This window comes from Poecilia reticulata, chromosome 6 (genome assembly GCF_904066995.2).
Source record: "Poecilia reticulata chromosome 6, P_reticulata-male-v2, whole genome shotgun sequence".
In the NCBI taxonomy this organism is placed as follows: domain Eukaryota; kingdom Metazoa; phylum Chordata; class Actinopteri; order Cyprinodontiformes; family Poeciliidae; genus Poecilia; species Poecilia reticulata.
In genome coordinates, this window is record NC_088835.1 from 11,561,711 (window position 1) to 11,578,423 (window position 16,713).

A 16,713-nucleotide genomic window follows, 5' to 3' on the forward strand; every position below is an offset into this window, starting at 1 on the left:
AACACAGACCAAACTCCATTTGGTCAAGTTTTGTGACTATATAAATTAGTGGGGAAAAAAAGTTTTTAAAAATGGTCTGGTTAATATGTTCTTGGTTGTAATAATACTTATTGACAATAAGTATTGTGCATCAAAGTCACAAGATTTTTGTTTAATGCCATGGCAATATCAGGAGGGATTAACACAAATTCCTAAACAGGCAGTTTTAACCTTGAAAGTACAGCCATGTTCAATAAATTAGAATGCTTTCCGATGAGGCTGGTTTCTCAGATAAAAAGTACTTTTTGAGACGAGCAAGGTATAAAACATACTTCTCATCAAGCCCATATTTAAAAGTGTTTTTATTGTCTTGTTGTAATATCTAATCTCAAATGTCAGGTTCTCATTAGCTATAATTGGAAAATAATCAGAAATAAAGAAAGGCTTCAGTCTGTGTGTAATTCATCTATACAATGTGTTTCACTTGGAGAATTAATAATAAATTAACCTTCTATTTTCTGATTAATTGAATATAATTGTATATAAATCAGTCTGACATGAATAAGCATTTATTCAATCGTTATGTAAGGTTAATTTCCACTCAGGCGTAGTCATGGTTGAGTTATTGATGGTAAAGGAAACCACAAAGACTTACACAGGAAGCTGAGGTTGGACTGAAGGGAGCCTTTTAAGCAAATCATCTGACATGGCATGAAAAAATTTACAATATGGCAAAGTCTTCATGGTAAGTTCATTAAATTTGCTCAAATTAAATTGAGTTTTAATATAAGCTACTGGAAGACTGAAAATGTCACTTGATACTTGACATTTTTGAATAATTTATGCTCCATGATTGGTAGGGAAGGAAATTTTTATATCAGCTTTGAGAAATTATAATTGAACCAAAAAATGCTTGTTTTTACATTCAGTCTCAGACTAAATATTGAGATAAAATTTTACGTAGAGGTTATGAACACTTTGGATGTTGATAGCAAGATATATTTTTGGTTTAAATGTAATTGTTTGCAAATACCCTTTTATATGATATCTAATATAAAACATCTTATTTCTGAGAAAATTCAATCTAAAACCCCAATTCACATCCACCAATAGGCAAAACTAAATGTCAGTAAGGATATGTCACTTCCTTCTTTAAAACCATCTCGTTGGTTGAAAAGAGGTGAGTGTGTTATGTTGTGGCATGGGAAGTTGGTGTGGCTTTCTTACAATTTGGTATCAAACTTCAGAGAAGGAATAAGGATATGTGACAGGGAAGTGGTGAGACCCAGGGTAATGTGACTGTAGTAGTGGTTTAGGGTTGAGTATAAGAATGCTGAATATCTTCTTGAGATAAAGGGCTAAAAACAAGTTCAGCTCAGAATTGACGTCCAGGTTTCCAAAACTTTGGTCCCTAAAGCATCTTACAAAATACTCTCGTAGCTTTTAAGCTACAACCAACAGATTCTGTCTTTGGAATCAATATGAGATGGAACATGTTTCATTAAAAGCTGATGTAGATAATCAATTCCTTTGCCATTCGGACCTTAGTCCATGAGTGTGAATACTCTAAAACGATTCTAAAGTTTCATGGGAACTTTAGTGTAATATTAATTTGGATTTTGTGAAAAGTCTTGGTGATAAACACTGACTATCCATCCATCCATCCATCCATCCATCCATCCATCCATCCATCCATCCATCCATCCATCCATCCATCCATCCATCCATCCATCCATCCATCCATCCATCCATCCATCCATCCATCCATCCATCCATCCATCCATCCATCCATCCATTTTCTTCCGCTTATCCGGGGTCGGGTTGCGGGGGCAGCAGCTTCAGAAGGGAGGCCCAGACTTCCCTCTCCCTAGCCACTTCTTCCAGCTCCTCTGGGGGAACCCCAAGGCGTTCCCAGGCCAGCCGAGAGACATGGTCCCTCCAGCGTGTCCTGAGTCTTCCCCGAGGCCTCCTCCCGGTGGAATGTGCCCGGAACACCTCACCAGGGAGGCGTCGAGGAGGCATCCTGACCAGATGCCCGAGCCACCTCAACTGGCTCCTCTCGACGTGGAGGAGCAGCGGCTCTACTCTGAGTCCCTCCCGGATGACCGAGCTTCTCACCCTATCTCTAAGGGAGAGCCCAGCCACCCTGCGAAGGAAACCCATTTCGGCCGGTTGTATCCAGGATCTCGTTCTTTCGGTCATGACCCAAAGCTCATGACCATAGATGAGGGTGGGAACGTAGATTGACCGGTAAATCGAGAGCTTCGCTTTTTGACTCAGCTCTCTCTTCACCACGATGGACCGGTACAACGCCCGCTTCACGGCAGACCCTGCCCCAATCCGCCTGTCGATCTCCCGCTCCCTTCTTCCCTCATTCATGAACAAGATCCCCAGATACTTAAACTCCTCCACTTGAGGCAGGACGACCCCCCTGACCCGGAGAAGGCACTCTAAACTTTTCCGGCTCAAGACCATGGCCTCGGATTTGGAGGCACTGAGCCTCATCCCGGCCGCTTCACACTCAGCCGCGAACCGCTCCAGTGAGAGCTGCAGATCACGATCTGATGAAGCCAACAGGACCACATCATCCGCAAAAAGCAGAGATGCGATCCTAAGACCACCAAAACGGATCCCTTCAACACCTCGGCTGCGCCTAGAAATTCTGTCCATGAAGGTAATGAACAGAATCGGCGACAAAGGTCAGCCTTGGCGAAGTCCAACTCCCACCGAAAACGAGCCCGACTTACTGCTGGCAATGCGGACCAGACTCTGACACCGGTCATACAGGGACCTGACAGCCGGTATCAAAGGGTCCGGTACCCCATACTCCCGGAGAACCCCCCAAAGGCCCCCCGAGGGACACGGTCGAACGCCTTCTCCAAGTCCACAAAGCACATATAGACTGGTTGGGCGAACTCCCATGTACCCTCCAGGACCCTGCTGAGAGTGTAGAGCTAGTCCAGTGTTCCACGACCAGGACGAAAACTACACTGCTCTTCCTGAATCCGAGGTTCGACTATCCGATGGACCCTTCTCTCCAGGACCCCTGAATAGACCTTACCAGGGAGGCTTAAGAGTGTGACCCCCCTGTAATTGGAGCACACCCTCCGGTCCCCCTTTTTAAACAGGGGGACCACCACCCCAGTCTGCCAATCCAGGGGAACTGCCCCCGATGTCCATGCAATATTACAGAGTCGCGTGAGCCAACACAACCCTACAACATCCAGAGCCTTAAGGAACTCCGGGCGGATCTCATCCACCCCCGGTGCCCTGCCACTGAGGAGCTTTTTGACTACCTCGGCGACCTTGTCCCCGGAGATTGGAGAGCCCAACCCAGAGTCCCCAGGCTCAGCTTCCTTAACAGAAGGCATGTTGGTGGGATTAAGGAGGTCTTCGAAGTATTCCGCCCACCACACCACAACGTCCCGAGTTGAGGTGAGCAGCACACCATCCCCACTATAAACAGTGTTGGTGCTGCACTGCTTCCCCCTCCTGAGACGCCGGATGGTGGACCAGAATAACCTCGAAGCCGTACGGAGGTCTTTCTCCATGGCCTCTCCAAACTCCTCCCACGCCCGAGTTTTTGCCTCAGCAACCACCCGAGACGCATGCCGCTTCGCCCGCCGGTACCCATCAGCTGCTTCTGGAGTCCCACAGGCCTAAAAGGCCAGATAGGACTCCTTCTTCAGCTTGACAGCATCCCTCACCGAAGGTGTCCACCAACGGGTTCAAGGGTTGCCGCCGCGACAGGTACCAACAACCTTGCGTTCGCAGCTCCGATAAGCCGCCTCGGCAATGGAGGCACAGAACATGGTCCACTCAGACTCAATGTCCCCAACCTCCCCCGGAACGTGTTCGAAGTTCTGCCGGAGATGGGAGTTAAAGCTCCGTCTCACAGGGGACTGCGCCAGATGTTCCCAGCAGACCCTCACTACACGTTTGGGCCTGCCAGGTCTGACCTGCTTCCTGCCCCACCACCGGAGCCAACTCACCACCAGGTAGTGGTCAGTGGACAGCGCCGCACCTCTCTTCACCCGAGTGTCCAAGACATACGGCCGCAGATCAGATGAAACGATGACAAAATCGATCATCGAAATGCGGCCTAGGGTGTCCTGGTGCCAAGTGCACATAAGGACACCCTTATGCTTGAACATGGTGTTTGTGATGGACAATCCGTGATGAGCACAGAAGTCCAACAACAGAACACCACTCGAGTTCAGATCTGGGGGGCCGTTCCTCCTAACCACGCCCCTCCGGGTCTCACTGTCATTGCCCATGTGAGCGTTGAAGTCCCCCAGTAGAACAAGGGAGTCCCCAGGAGGGACACTCTCCAGTACCCCCTCTAAGGACTCCAAAAAGGGTGGGTAATCTGAACTGCTGTTCGGCCTGTAAGCACAAACAGTCAGAACCCGTCCCCCCACTTGTAGGCGCAGGGAGGCTACCCTCTCGTTCACCGGGGTAAACCCCAACGTACAGGCACCGAGATGGGGGGCAACAAGTATGCCCACTCCTGCCCGGTGCCTCTCACCGTGGGCAACTCCAGAGTGGAAGTACGTCCAGCCCCTCTTAAGAAGACTGGTTCCAGAACCAGAGCCATGCGTCGAGGTGAGGCCAACTATTTCTAGCCGGAACCTCTCAGCCTCGCACACTAGCTCCGGTTCCTTCCCCACCAGAGAGGTGACGTTCCTCGTCCCAAAAGCCAGCTTCTGTAGCCGAGGATCAGACCACCAGGGTCCCCTCCCTCGGCTCCCGCCCGTTACACACTGCACCCGACCCCTTTGGCCCCTCCAACAGGTGGTGAGCCCATTGGAATGGGGACCCCCGTCTCCTCTTTGGGCTGAGCCTGGCCGGGCTCCATGGGTAAAAGCCCGGCCACCAGGTGCTCGCCATCGTGCCCCACCTCCAGGCCTGGCTCCAGAGTGGGGCCCCGGTGACAAGCGTCCGAGCGAGGGAACGCTAGATCCAAGGCTGTTGTGTATCATAAGGGGTCTTCGGGCTGCACTTTGTCTGGTTCCTCACCTAGGACCTGTCTGCCTTGGGTGACCCTACCAGGGGCATAAAGCCCCAGACAGCATAGCTGCTAGGATCATTGGGACACTCAAACCCCTCCACCACGATAAGGTGGTAGCCCGAGGAGAGGACTGAATAGCTAGAAGGTCTGAAATTTATAATTTGCCTTCAGTCATACTGGTGAAAAGGGTTTTACAGTAATTTAGACACAAGGATGATGCATGATTAAAAGACAAATTCAGCTGGATGCAATTCAAGTAGTGGTGGAAGGAAATTGCCAAATAAAAAATTATCCACACAGTGTGCCAGCCAATGAAAAAAAAAAAAGTTAGACCTAGAAGTAAACCATAAACACATGTTAATGAGGCAGAGCCAGGCTAGAACTTGCCTGTCCAGATGAAGAATTTCCAGTCCAACAAACGGTGAAAAAACAAGTCTAAGCAACGCTATAAAAAAACAGCCTGTAAAATAACATTTGTGAGAATCAAATGACTCACTGAGATCAAGTGCACAGATAATCAATAAGATAAAACAAGGCTTCAACAACAACATAAATGTCCTGTACTTTAATACGTTTTTAAATAATGTCTGATCACTATTTTTTATAATGTTACAATTACAAAAACTGTGCATCTGCTCCCTTATTTATTTAGGATGTGTTAATGTGTGTGTCAATCTTCTTAAACTCTTTGATTAAAAACAGAAGATGTACTTTTGTCCTGCATTCAATTACTTTGCAGCCAAAACTGGGCGCTTTTAAATCTGGAAATATTATTGTCAGCGTTATATACACAGACAGACTTGGACTCATTTTGTTTCATCATCTTACTTGTAAAACAACTGACATCTGTCAATTTTTAATTACTACTTAATTTTTCACAAAACTGGTCCATTTTTCTCATCCTCTTTTCTTTGGTTCTTTTGATCCCAAAAGCTACAGTTAGCTCTGTCACATTGGTGTTGGTAATGTTATGGTTTCATTGTGTTCTTCGGCAATTCAAGCCTGTAAGAGAAGACAAAAGCAACCACAGTTATATGTTCCTTTATGTACAGTGAAAATTGTCATTTTTTAAAGATGTTTTCTTTCTAACCAACGTGGAGCTTAATCTTTTTTCTGATAGATAAAATCAAACGTCAACAGAATGCCTTGTCAACAGATATTTGATCAAATTCTTACCAGGCAAGACGTTTATTTTCAAAAGCAATGACTACCTTCAGCTACTTTTTACCACAAATATGTTCTACTACTTTCAGTTTCAAATTGGCTTAATCTGATTTGAAACTGCTCCTGTAGGAAAATGCAATTTAAAAGGTGGACCCATCTTATCATTTTGTTTGTCTCAGTTCTGGTATCCTATTCAGCATTTATAAAGAACTTAGTTAAACGAACAGGAAACTGTCTTAGTTTTTATGCTGGTTATAATCTACTGCTCTAAGCAGGTATAACTCAGCTGAAACTTGGATTACAGTTTTGTTTGTTTGTTTTTTTTACTTTAAATATCACTTCCTGTTGGTAACCATGTTATTCCAAAGGCTCATATACTGCCATACCAACCAGTTTCAACGGTATTACTGTTTTTTCTCTTTTCCAAAAGGATGTGCTGCCGAAGTTAAGCCGGTTGCTTACTTAAAGATTGCATATTTTGAAAGTATGAATAAGAGAAATGCACAAACTGTTATAGAACAGATAGCCCACTTACTTCCTCATTCTACTAAGAATAGTTACAATAAGCCACATTAAACCGAGCTCTGTCCTCATACGTTTTCGAGAAAGCTCCAATACCTACGCTTCACATCGCCAGATTGGTTATGTCTTATATTTTACCTAAAGACAAGGCAGGAAAACCAGACGCACGAGACGTGAACCGCAGGCGCAAACTAGCTTCGCCATAGCTCGAGCAGCAGCAGCAGCAGCAGCCTCGGTAGTTTGGTCTACACTTTCAAGATGGACGCTTTAAGCTCGATAGGTTTCTGTTTCTTTTTCGTCGCGTAGAATCCATATTTTGGCTGCCCACACCAGGAACCTCGTGGGGGACCTATGTAGTATCGTAGCTAAGCGACTGTATCATTTGGAAAGCGGAAGAAGTGACTTTAATGTGGATATTTCTAATGTGACCGAGGGGTATTTTGTAACTTCCTGGTTGTCGCATGAACATGTCAGTTGGAAGTGAGGCGACAGCGCAAGGGACTCTGAAAGCTTCGGATATTTCGGGATTAATGGGATTTTATCGGTCGTTTGTGATGTTCAGAAACGGGGACAACTGTTTAAAACGACAAGCAAAGGGAGAAGAACAGATTTCATAAGCAATGGAAAGTCGAAATGGAGGAGCCTCAAGTGAAGGTGACGAGCTTCAGTATTTTTAGGACTTGTCTATTAATGGGTATTAATTGGAAATATCAATTTGTAATATTTTAACCACTTTGAAGCTTATTAAGGGAAATAGACACCTAAATGCTAGGTGTTGGCTCTCAGGTCAGCCTGTCCCAGGATTGTGAAATACCTTCTTTTTTTTTTTTTTTTTCCTCCTGCTCACTGACTGCAGTTTTCTGTAATTTTCCAGCTCTTTGTATATGTTTGGCTCATGGTCATATTTTCTGTTTACACCAGGTTTTTTAATACCTGTGTCGGAATCTTCGGACGTCTTTCAGAGCAATATACTGGCTCCACTTCAAAGTGCTTACTTGTACGAAGAATCAAAGCAGTTTTTCAGATACAAGTCTGCTGTGTTAGTCAAGAATCCTGATATTGAGAACAAGGTCAGCTCAGTCTTTTCCTCCTCACCACACAGCCTCTGTTCAACACTAATCACACCTCAAAGAAGTTCATATTACACTGTATTAACTAATTTAAATAACTTTTCCACTATTTTTCTGAAAAATATAATTACTTAAAGTGTGACTTTAATATTGACTATCTCGAACTAGAACATTCCTTCGTCTGTATGAGCTTTCAAATTGATTTCTAAATGTCCTCTTCATATTAGTACAACGCATTTCGAGCAAGGAAAACAAACGCAGGGTACTCAGAAGATGATCTCAAAGAAACATATGGCTTTTTGTTGTTTGACGACGGCAGCAAGGTATATTTCACCGTGACCTACACAGCTCAGAGAATACATATTTAATCAAATGTTGCTGATAGTCATATTTTTATAAACTATTTTAATGTTTTTAAAGGCTAATGCACTTGGACAAACTGGTGTAATCTCTGGAAACAGCACATGTACAACTTTGGGAGATCCAGCAAAAGGTAAACCTCTTATTTCCTATGTACGACATGCACACACCCTGAAGTCTGATGCAACCAGGCGAATAAGACTAGAACTGCAGTACTTAAGTTATGTGTATAAATATTTAAGATGAACTTACCGTTAAAAATTATTTTTAAAAAGTAAAGTGTCTTTCCCAGTGGAAAGACACTATTGTTTGTCCCGCTGTAGTCCCAATGAAAGTGAAAGCAAGTTTCAGAGCTCTATCAATGTATATAACTGAAAGTGGAAAAAAAAAACAATCCTAAGTTGAAAGTGAAACTGTAAATCACAGCATATGTACACTCTGAACTGTATTTACTTCAGAAGTAGAATCACTGCAGCAGTCTTGATTACTTTTCTTAGATTTTTCTGCATAAATATAAAGTTGAAGTGTTATCTGTTTTGATGTTTTGTTTCTTAGAAATCCTTTTTAGTGAACTGAGGAATAAAAGGCCAATGAAAGAGCACAAACAAATAAAAGCTTTATTGTTTCAGATGTAACTCTATATAGTTGTGCTGTAAGCTTCACTTCTTTGGTTGTTAAAATAATTTTTGATGCAGTTCTTGTGTGATACAGATTGTAAAGGTAGTTGCAGCAGATTGTCCATTTCTCTCTCATTCAGACCAGCTTTTATTTTCAGGACTCTGTTTCTCTAAACTGCTGACAAAACATAATGGAAAAAGAACCCACCTGACCGGTCTTTGCTGCTCATTTTTCCCACTAAAACCAGATTTGCGACTTGCTCTTTTTTGCAACCTACAAAACTTTCAGTGGCTTTAACCCTTTTTCTATTGATATTTTTCATATACCAAATAATATTTTTCAGTATACAGACAAATGGTCATTTTTATTACATTTGTTGTAGCAAAAAAACAAAAACAAATGATAGCTTTGTTGATTTGGGGCAAAGTTATGTCCGCTCTGAATTTCTATTGTTTTCTGCATGTTTTTGCAGCAGAGGTGCGAAGATAAATGTCGGGATTATGGCCACTTGTGAACTCAATGAGATCATTCACATTTTTTCTCCTGCATAAGGCGTGTCTCACACAATAATTGCACAGCCTTTCTGCAGGGTGTGGTTGTTCTGCTGAGGGTGTGTCAGGTTTCTGGGAACCTGTTTCACATTGAACATTAAAGCATTACTTTTGTGAGGTCCTGAAATAGTAAATGCCGCTGTTTTTACTTTGTTCTAAAAACATGTATTAAAGTGAAAGTTTGTTGGGTTTTTTTCTCTTAAAGGTGTTTACATCTCAATGTACTCTGATTGTTTGGATATAAACCGCTGGTATCATGGGAAATCTGGATACATTGCCATCATCAGGCTGACAAAGGTACTGAAAAACAAAACGGAGGAACATCCATTTGGAAGAATTACCGCTGATTATTAATTATTGTTTTGTTTTCTCGGTAAAGGGTAAAGTTAAAAAGGTCACAGAGAACTACACACAGCATTTCACAGAGCCCACTGTGGGCTGTGACTCTCATGTGTCGGACCAGTTGCCTTCTGTTTCTTCCAAAACCAGCTCCTTTCTTGCTTTTGAGAGAACTCAGGTAAAGATTTCAGTCTTTAAAGGCGCTTCTCTTGTCACAACCGTGTCACATACGCTGCTGTAGTTTGCTACAAACACCAGGTACCCACAGTTTATTTTATCTCTTTCAGTTTTACATTTATGAGCTGCTACATGATGGAAGCAGTGAAACATCCCAGTCTCCCAGCGCTGCATGTCCGTTTGCTATTGTGTCATTTTCGTATATGGATACAAAAGCACCACCTGTTACACTAGAGAAAAGGTATTCTTGAATACAGCATGTTTGTTTCAGTTACACATATTTAATATGAGTTTTAAACTCATTTTAATTCTGTCCCAATTTCTCTTTTTAGTGAGGTGCACAAACATGGTGAGTACAATTTAAACAGTAGCAAAAGCTTTTCTTTAAACATACTAATTTCCTGTAATCGCCTTTAGTAGTTTGTGCACATTTGCAAGTACTTCTAACATTATAAAGGAAGAAATAATGTCTGTGAGGAACAAATTAATTTATTTATAAATACTATATCTCCTTTACACTCCCCAATTTCCTTTTATTTCTACATATATGTGGCTTCTGAATGTAGAATCAGTCAACAGAGTGCATTCAGTCCAGTCTCAAATCACAATACCAAAACACACAATTACTAAATGAAAATGCTTCCCTGGGTAGTGCAATGGTTGGCACACCTTATTTGCTTGTTTGCTGTATTTTTTTATATATTTTTTTCAGTTCATAACTACTTATTATGGAGGGGTCAGCTTCAGATACAGAACCAGATTTACCATATTGACCTCAGATCCGCTGCTGTGGCCTTTATTCCTGTACAACTGTAAGTTAAAGCTGCATTTAAACGTCTCATCTGTAGTTTCTTCTTTAATTTTGTAAAATGTGTCCTAACATTTGTTTCGTCCATTCTATTAAAGACCATCAGTGATCAAGGTTGACCAAGCCATTCACATGTCAGTTCTGAGAAGCCTGTTGCCAAGAACTGTTTTTGAAACCAGCTACACAGAGGAAGGTGTGTTTTGATTGTGTTCGTAAAAGAAAGTTCAAGCATTTTTTATTTTATTTTTTTTACACATTCAATTCAGGACTTTTGGATGAGTTAATGCAGCCACACATTTCAGTATTTTTGTTTTCTGGTCTTTCAGTCTTTTTGGATGGCTTTTACTGCAACTTGTGTGAGTTTGTATCCTCTGAAGCAAACGAAGCCAGCTCATTTGGTCTGCTGCTCTCAGAGATCAAGGAGAAAGAATTTGTGAGTCTGCAGAGCCGAGTTACTGTTTTGTATAAAATGACTAACAAAATATGTTATTCATTTAAAGTGATGTAGATCAAATCCAAATCGCAGCACAAACTTTATGCACCAAAGTTGTAAAATAATTATTGGATTGTTGATTTACTTTTTAATATCTGTCTAAAGAATCGTCATAACATGCAATGGGAATTCCTACAATTTTCCATTTTGCATGAGGCACTAGATTGTTTTTGATTTTGTGGTTAAGTTTATTTTTATATCTATACGGTAAAAAAAAACATTGCTTGCATTTGCACAGGCTCTCATCATTCCTCTGATTGATAGAGGATTTCTTATCTTAATGCACTCATCGCACTTCCTCAGATATGATGGTAAGCTATGAAAATGAGATTGTGTACAGCTTGTCATTTGCACCTCTAATTCTATCTATGAGACAGACGGATCACTACACATTTTTGCTCTTCTAGATGCGGAGTCTGCTTCGGCAGGGGTCATGCAAGGCCTCTTTGTGTTTCCTGACTCCCGGTTTGTAAGGAGAGGTGATTAATGCATTTTTTTACATTTTGACATTTATGGGTTACCTGTTGCTTGTGTGACTTAATATGCAATTCTAGTTTTACCTGGATTTCCATTGCAAATGCAAATTAGATTGAACCACCTAAGGTTTTCAAACTTTTTGTCTTACAAATAAAAAAAATCTAAAATGCCTGGCATGCATTATTCAGTTCATTATCCTACGCCGATTCCTACGCTAAATTAAATCCAGTGCAACCAATTTCCCCAATAAATTGGTGAATAGTCAACATGTGAGTTATTTAAACTCAGGCCAGGAATGAAGTTGTGGAGAGGTTCAAATCAAAGTTTTGTTACTTTGGTTTGAAGAAACAAACTTTGATTTGTTGCTTCAACAAAGCATTGAAATGTTAAAACATCTGAATGCTTTAACATCTCAATGAGCACTGTTGAATCCTTCATCTGAAAATGAAGTGTGTGGCAATGCGTTCTGCAAACCGACCAAGAAATTAATATCACCCTATAGTTACCGGACTCATAATGCAAGAAAATCGTGAGTTAGAAAGCTGCTAAGAGGCTCATGGTTACTCTATAGAAGCTGTATGAATATTCAGGTGGGAGGTGAAACTATTGTCAGGACCATTTAACAAAACTGGCCTCTATGGTAGATTGACAAAAAGAAACTTGATGTTCCAGAAAAGCCATAACAATTCAAATCTACAGTTTGCCGCAAGCTATTGCAGACATGAAGAACAACCCGAGCCAAAAGTAGACAATTTTAACATAATGTGAAGTGCTGTGTAGCTGGACACTAATACTCCATATTATCTTCTACACACTATCCTCACCATGGAGCGTTGTGGTGCCAGCTGTGGGTACCATGCTTTTCCTTAGCAGGGAAACCTAGAGATAAATACAGGGGTATCCAATAAAGGAGGATGCAGAAAATTTTAGGCAAGACTGCAGGTTCAGAATCTTTTAGTCATTGTATGGCCTAGCTTGAACATTTCAGTAAAGAGAAATAGGCAAAGACTTTTGTCTCAGGCTCTGCAAACTACTCGACTAATTACAATTGTTTTTCTGTCATAAAAAGTTTACAAAGCTAAACACAAATCTGTGTTGTTGGGTTTTTTTTTCACAGACACAAAATTTCGAGAGAAAAACTGTGCCCTGTCATCTGAAATTCTGCGTATTCTACCAGTGCTAAGTTACGCCGAGGGCGAAGCTGAGAAAACGTCCATGGATCCAAAGAATGAACTTTGTGAAGTCTTGACCGAACACATGCAAAGCTATGCCACTTTAATAAATCCAGGATTTTCTTCTAGTCCTTCAAGACCTCCAAGGGAGCTAGGGATGTTTCCAGATCATTATGACGTGGCTGAAGCGCACAGACATCTCTATTCGTCTCCTGAGTGGAATAACAGAACATGGGAAACCTTTAAGTCGTACCTGAGTAAACCAAACTCCTTCGAACTTCCAGTCGCTAAGGTTTCAGAGATTTTGGCATCAGGACAGGAGGAGCGAAGAGAAGAGCTTGATGATGATGTCTACATCTGTCTGTCATCGCCTGAGGAGGCGCCAAGTAGCCCAGTTTGCATGGAAGCAGAAGACCAGTCATTGTCGGACAAGCAGCCGCTTGGTAATACTGAGGCATCTATGGATATTGGTTTTCCAAGTCCTGAATTTCAAATTGCTGCAATACCCATGTCTCAGAATGTTGTGCCAGACAATTTGCTGAGTGAAATTGTTACCAAAGGCGATCCAATATGCGCTCACCTCACTGAACAACCTAACAAAGCTGATGATCCAGGAGCTCAAGACCCACTAATTCCTCCAACTTCAGAGGATCTTTCTGCAGAGCTCATTGTCAGCATAACCTCAGCAGAGCGAAAAATCCCAGATGAAGTATCAACATCCAAGCACACCGACTTTCATTTTTCTGGTCTTTCAACCATGGCTAAGTTACAAACAGCAGACTTAAATTCTGCCATTGATGAGTCTGACAAAGCAAAAAAGTGTTTGGATTTCCCTAAGGTCGCCAAACACCAAAAGAGTACAAAGAGAAAGAAACGACGAAGAATATATTCTGTGGTGAAAAAGAAGGTTTCTAGAACTTCTGTCAAGACTCATAGTTCAACTGCAGTTAAGGTTGAACATTTAAACCGTGAGACACAGGAGCACAGTGAGGAATTTAATCTTCCTCAGTTGAGAAGTTCTTTAAAACCAAAGTGGAAAAAACTTCACAGACGGAAGTGCAGATTTGATAAACTACCATCAAAAAATAACAAACTTAGATCTGCTGTTGATTCAGCCAAAACTGAAGAGACAAAACCAGATGTTGGACTGGCAAGTTTCCATGGGGATAGTTTCTTAGAGATTTTACCTCTAAGAAAGAAAATGGAGCGCTGGGACCTGAAGCCCGTCGTGAGTGAATGTGGGAGGATATTGCTTCCTTTTGGCTCTGTAGACTTTGCTGATCAGGTTAAGTCTATGCAGTGTACAAAAAAAGATGAGTGCCCTGAAAAGGTCTTGCACAATGTTCCTGTGACACTTCCTGACAAAGTCACAATGGATAAGCAACTTTGTTCAGCTTCAGAGACAGCGGTTGCTGAAGCCACATCCACAAGCACTGTTGATGATAAAAACCATCAGCTTGATCATGAAGACATTTTAACACCGCCAGTTGATGATAGTGGCCGAGTACCATTGACTCCTAACTTTTGCTCTGTTTCTCCAAGAAATGATGACACAAATAGTTTATCAAAAACTATTGAAACCAAACAGCTTGAGATCTTTTCTCCAGTCAAACTTTCACCAAAAGGGGAACTCCTGCTTAACAAACTAAAGTCAGTTCTTTCGAGAAGAAAAAGAACATTAGATCTCCCGACAAAACCACAAAAAAGGGAACATGTTGACCAGGAAAGTGACTTTTGTTTTAAGAAACACAAAGTGAACTCTGACACTGAGACGGCCATGGGTAATAATGCAACTCCTCCAAGTGTCAATGTTTCAAAAATGGTATCGGTTGACCCTCTTTTCGCATATTGCTTAGGCTTGACTCCTAAAGAGAATCTAGAAAATTTTCAAAAAGCGAAAAAGGTGGACACTCTTCCGAGGAAAGACTCAACAGAGAAAGAGAAACATACCCCCTTAGACAAACAGCCACAAATAATTCAAAGGCCTCTGTCAATTTTCCCAAGGAGGAGTAGAATTAAGACTCTGAAAAGGCATCAGGGCATCTCTGCTGAAAACGTTAAAAAGAAATGTAAGTCATGTCTTTCAATTATTTAGAATCTAGATACTCTTGGGCTGTGATGCAAATGTCTGACATTGATACTAGCTTGCCCTTTCATTGGCTCTGTCAACTCTAACTATCCTGAGCATGCTGTTGCTACGCTTTGCTGTCTTTATGCACTTTAAAATGTCGTTTTTCTTTGCTAATGCAGCATTTTTTGCTTGTTATGTCAAAGCATGCCGTGATTGACTAAATAAACCTTACACCTCCCTTGTGAAGCAATGACAATATCTGTTGGTGACAAATTTCTTATTATAAAACAAAGGTGTATTTCATGTGCTTTCAATGTGCTACTTTTTATCTTCATGCATTTTCTCTTTTTCTCTTCTGTTTTGTCTTCACAGGGTGGTTGCATTTTCAAACTCCAGCTTGTTTTACAACTGAAAAAAAATACAATGACTGTACTAGTGATAAAACTGTCAGGAAGACTGTTAAGGAAAAAATGAAAAGTACTTGCACATCTACAGATGCTTTGAACTTACTTGCTGACTTGGCACTCAGTAATGACAAAGTCCCTCCGCAACCAAGTCAGGCACTTGAAAGAGCGCCTAAAGACAATGCAAAGAAATGTGACCTTTCAAAAAGTCTTTCCAGTGCTGATCAAGAGTCAGTTCTCCACGCTCTGCTTAGAAATCCTGCTGCTAGAGCCCTTCAGTCTCTCGAGTCCCCTTCAAAATGCTCCCCTGTGGCAGAAAATAATTTGGTTTCTTTGATATCTGAAGATCATGCTTACTCACTGCCCCCATCTTCTCTACTGTTGGATTTGTCAGGTACAACTTTCCAGGTACCACCTTTAAGTGGTTCAACAAGACTGCTGAACCATCACCAGTCAATGTATGGCGATGGAGCTAAATCTCTACACCCTTCTGTCAGTGCGGGAGTCATAAGTGAACACAGCAGGACTCCAGAAAACCTGCAGAAGCATAGGCGAAAGTTAAAACACTCTCGCACCTTTGTAATGAAGGAGAAATCCATTCAAGTCACAAGAAAATGGGAAGAAAACTACAACTTCAATCTAGACAGCAGGTTTACTAGTGATGCAAAGGACAAAGTCATCATCCGAGCTTTGCACGGGTATGTTTAGTTTCATACTTGGGTAATTAACGAATGATAATTTCGCGTTTTGCTAAACGTTTTCTGGTGATGTATAATATTTGTTACATTTTCAATAGGCCTTGGAATTTCTCCATGCAAGACACTGCTGAAGAAGTGCGACTCATCTTCCACATGTGGATAGGTTTGTTTTACAGCCGGTCAACATCCAGGTTCTTTCAAGTGGATCCAACTCTGATGCAGCAATGTTCAGAGGAGAGTGGATCTGTGGATACGGCTAGTGGAACGTTATCAGGTCGAACTAGGCGTGAGCCTGAGATCTGTTCAGCTGTGGATCTTTCAAGTCTAACAGAGAATCCAGACCTAGAGGCTTCAAAACTATTGGACCTCAGCAAAAAAGACAATGTTGTCTCAGAACCAGAATCTGGAATTTTGGATTTGTCAGTGAAAAACTTTGATGTTAAACAGGTTTCAGTGGAACAACAGCCCAACAAAGAAGTGACTCTTGTATCAAACAAGCCCTTAAAAGCATTGAGTGCTGTAAAGCCAGCACCAGGCCTACAGGAGAAAGAAACATTTCAGGTTTGGCTCTCATTATTATTATTATTATTATTATTATTATTATTTTAAAAATGTATTGAGTTTACCTTTTTGATGTAGACCTAGATGGTCAACTCTTGAGTCTGTTTGCCTGGGGTTGCAAACAATTACACAGTCTCCTAAGGAAAAAAATACTTATTGCTGTCGTTAAAGATGACTATCTTTGGTTTACATAAATTTGAAAACATTCTTATTATTCTGCTTATAAAAATAACATTAT

The 16,713-nt window shown here is 41.5% G+C and overlaps 2 protein-coding genes across 4 annotated transcripts in view; one reads left to right on the forward strand and one right to left on the reverse strand.

The window, feature by feature from the left end:
- Nucleotides 1-8,441, reverse strand: LOC103465798 (protein CFDP2-like). Of its 2 annotated transcripts, none has more exons than XM_081607899.1 (2): nt 8,359-8,441; nt 1-5,992 (listed from the first exon to the last, which is right to left on the reverse strand). In XM_081607899.1, exon 2 carries the CDS (start codon nt 4,959-4,961, stop codon nt 3,708-3,710), a length of 1,254 nt encoding a protein of 417 aa, XP_081464025.1. In that variant the 5' UTR covers nt 4,962-5,992; nt 8,359-8,441; the 3' UTR covers nt 1-3,707. The 2 variants fall into 2 exon arrangements, with proteins under 2 accessions (XP_081464025.1, XP_081464024.1); XM_081607898.1 differs by lacking the exon at nt 8,359-8,441 and adding an exon at nt 6,815-6,948.
- Nucleotides 6,932-16,713, forward strand: part of tasor2 (transcription activation suppressor family member 2) — a 21,201-nt gene continuing 11,419 nt past the window's right edge. Inside the window, exons 1-16 of one of the 2 annotated variants that reach the window (XM_008410969.3) lie at nt 6,932-7,330; nt 7,598-7,746; nt 7,974-8,069; nt 8,167-8,239; nt 9,481-9,572; nt 9,655-9,792; nt 9,902-10,032; nt 10,124-10,140; nt 10,504-10,603; nt 10,698-10,792; nt 10,926-11,032; nt 11,331-11,403; nt 11,500-11,571; nt 12,687-14,810; nt 15,185-15,914; nt 16,013-16,475. In XM_008410969.3, the coding sequence (XP_008409191.3) occupies nt 7,297-7,330; nt 7,598-7,746; nt 7,974-8,069; nt 8,167-8,239; nt 9,481-9,572; nt 9,655-9,792; nt 9,902-10,032; nt 10,124-10,140; nt 10,504-10,603; nt 10,698-10,792; nt 10,926-11,032; nt 11,331-11,403; nt 11,500-11,571; nt 12,687-14,810; nt 15,185-15,914; nt 16,013-16,475 (4,494 nt within the window). In that variant the 5' untranslated portion in view covers nt 6,932-7,296. The remainder of the gene's footprint in view (nt 7,331-7,597; nt 7,747-7,973; nt 8,070-8,166; nt 8,240-9,480; nt 9,573-9,654; nt 9,793-9,901; nt 10,033-10,123; nt 10,141-10,503; nt 10,604-10,697; nt 10,793-10,925; nt 11,033-11,330; nt 11,404-11,499; nt 11,572-12,686; nt 14,811-15,184; nt 15,915-16,012; nt 16,476-16,713) is intronic. The other variant, XM_008410970.3, reaches the window with a different exon arrangement.

Excerpts from the sequence above, each read along its gene's own strand:
- LOC103465798 (XM_081607899.1), bottom strand. The coding sequence starts at position 4,961 with ATGATACACAACAGCCTTGGATCTAGCGTTCCCTCGCTCGGACGCTTG.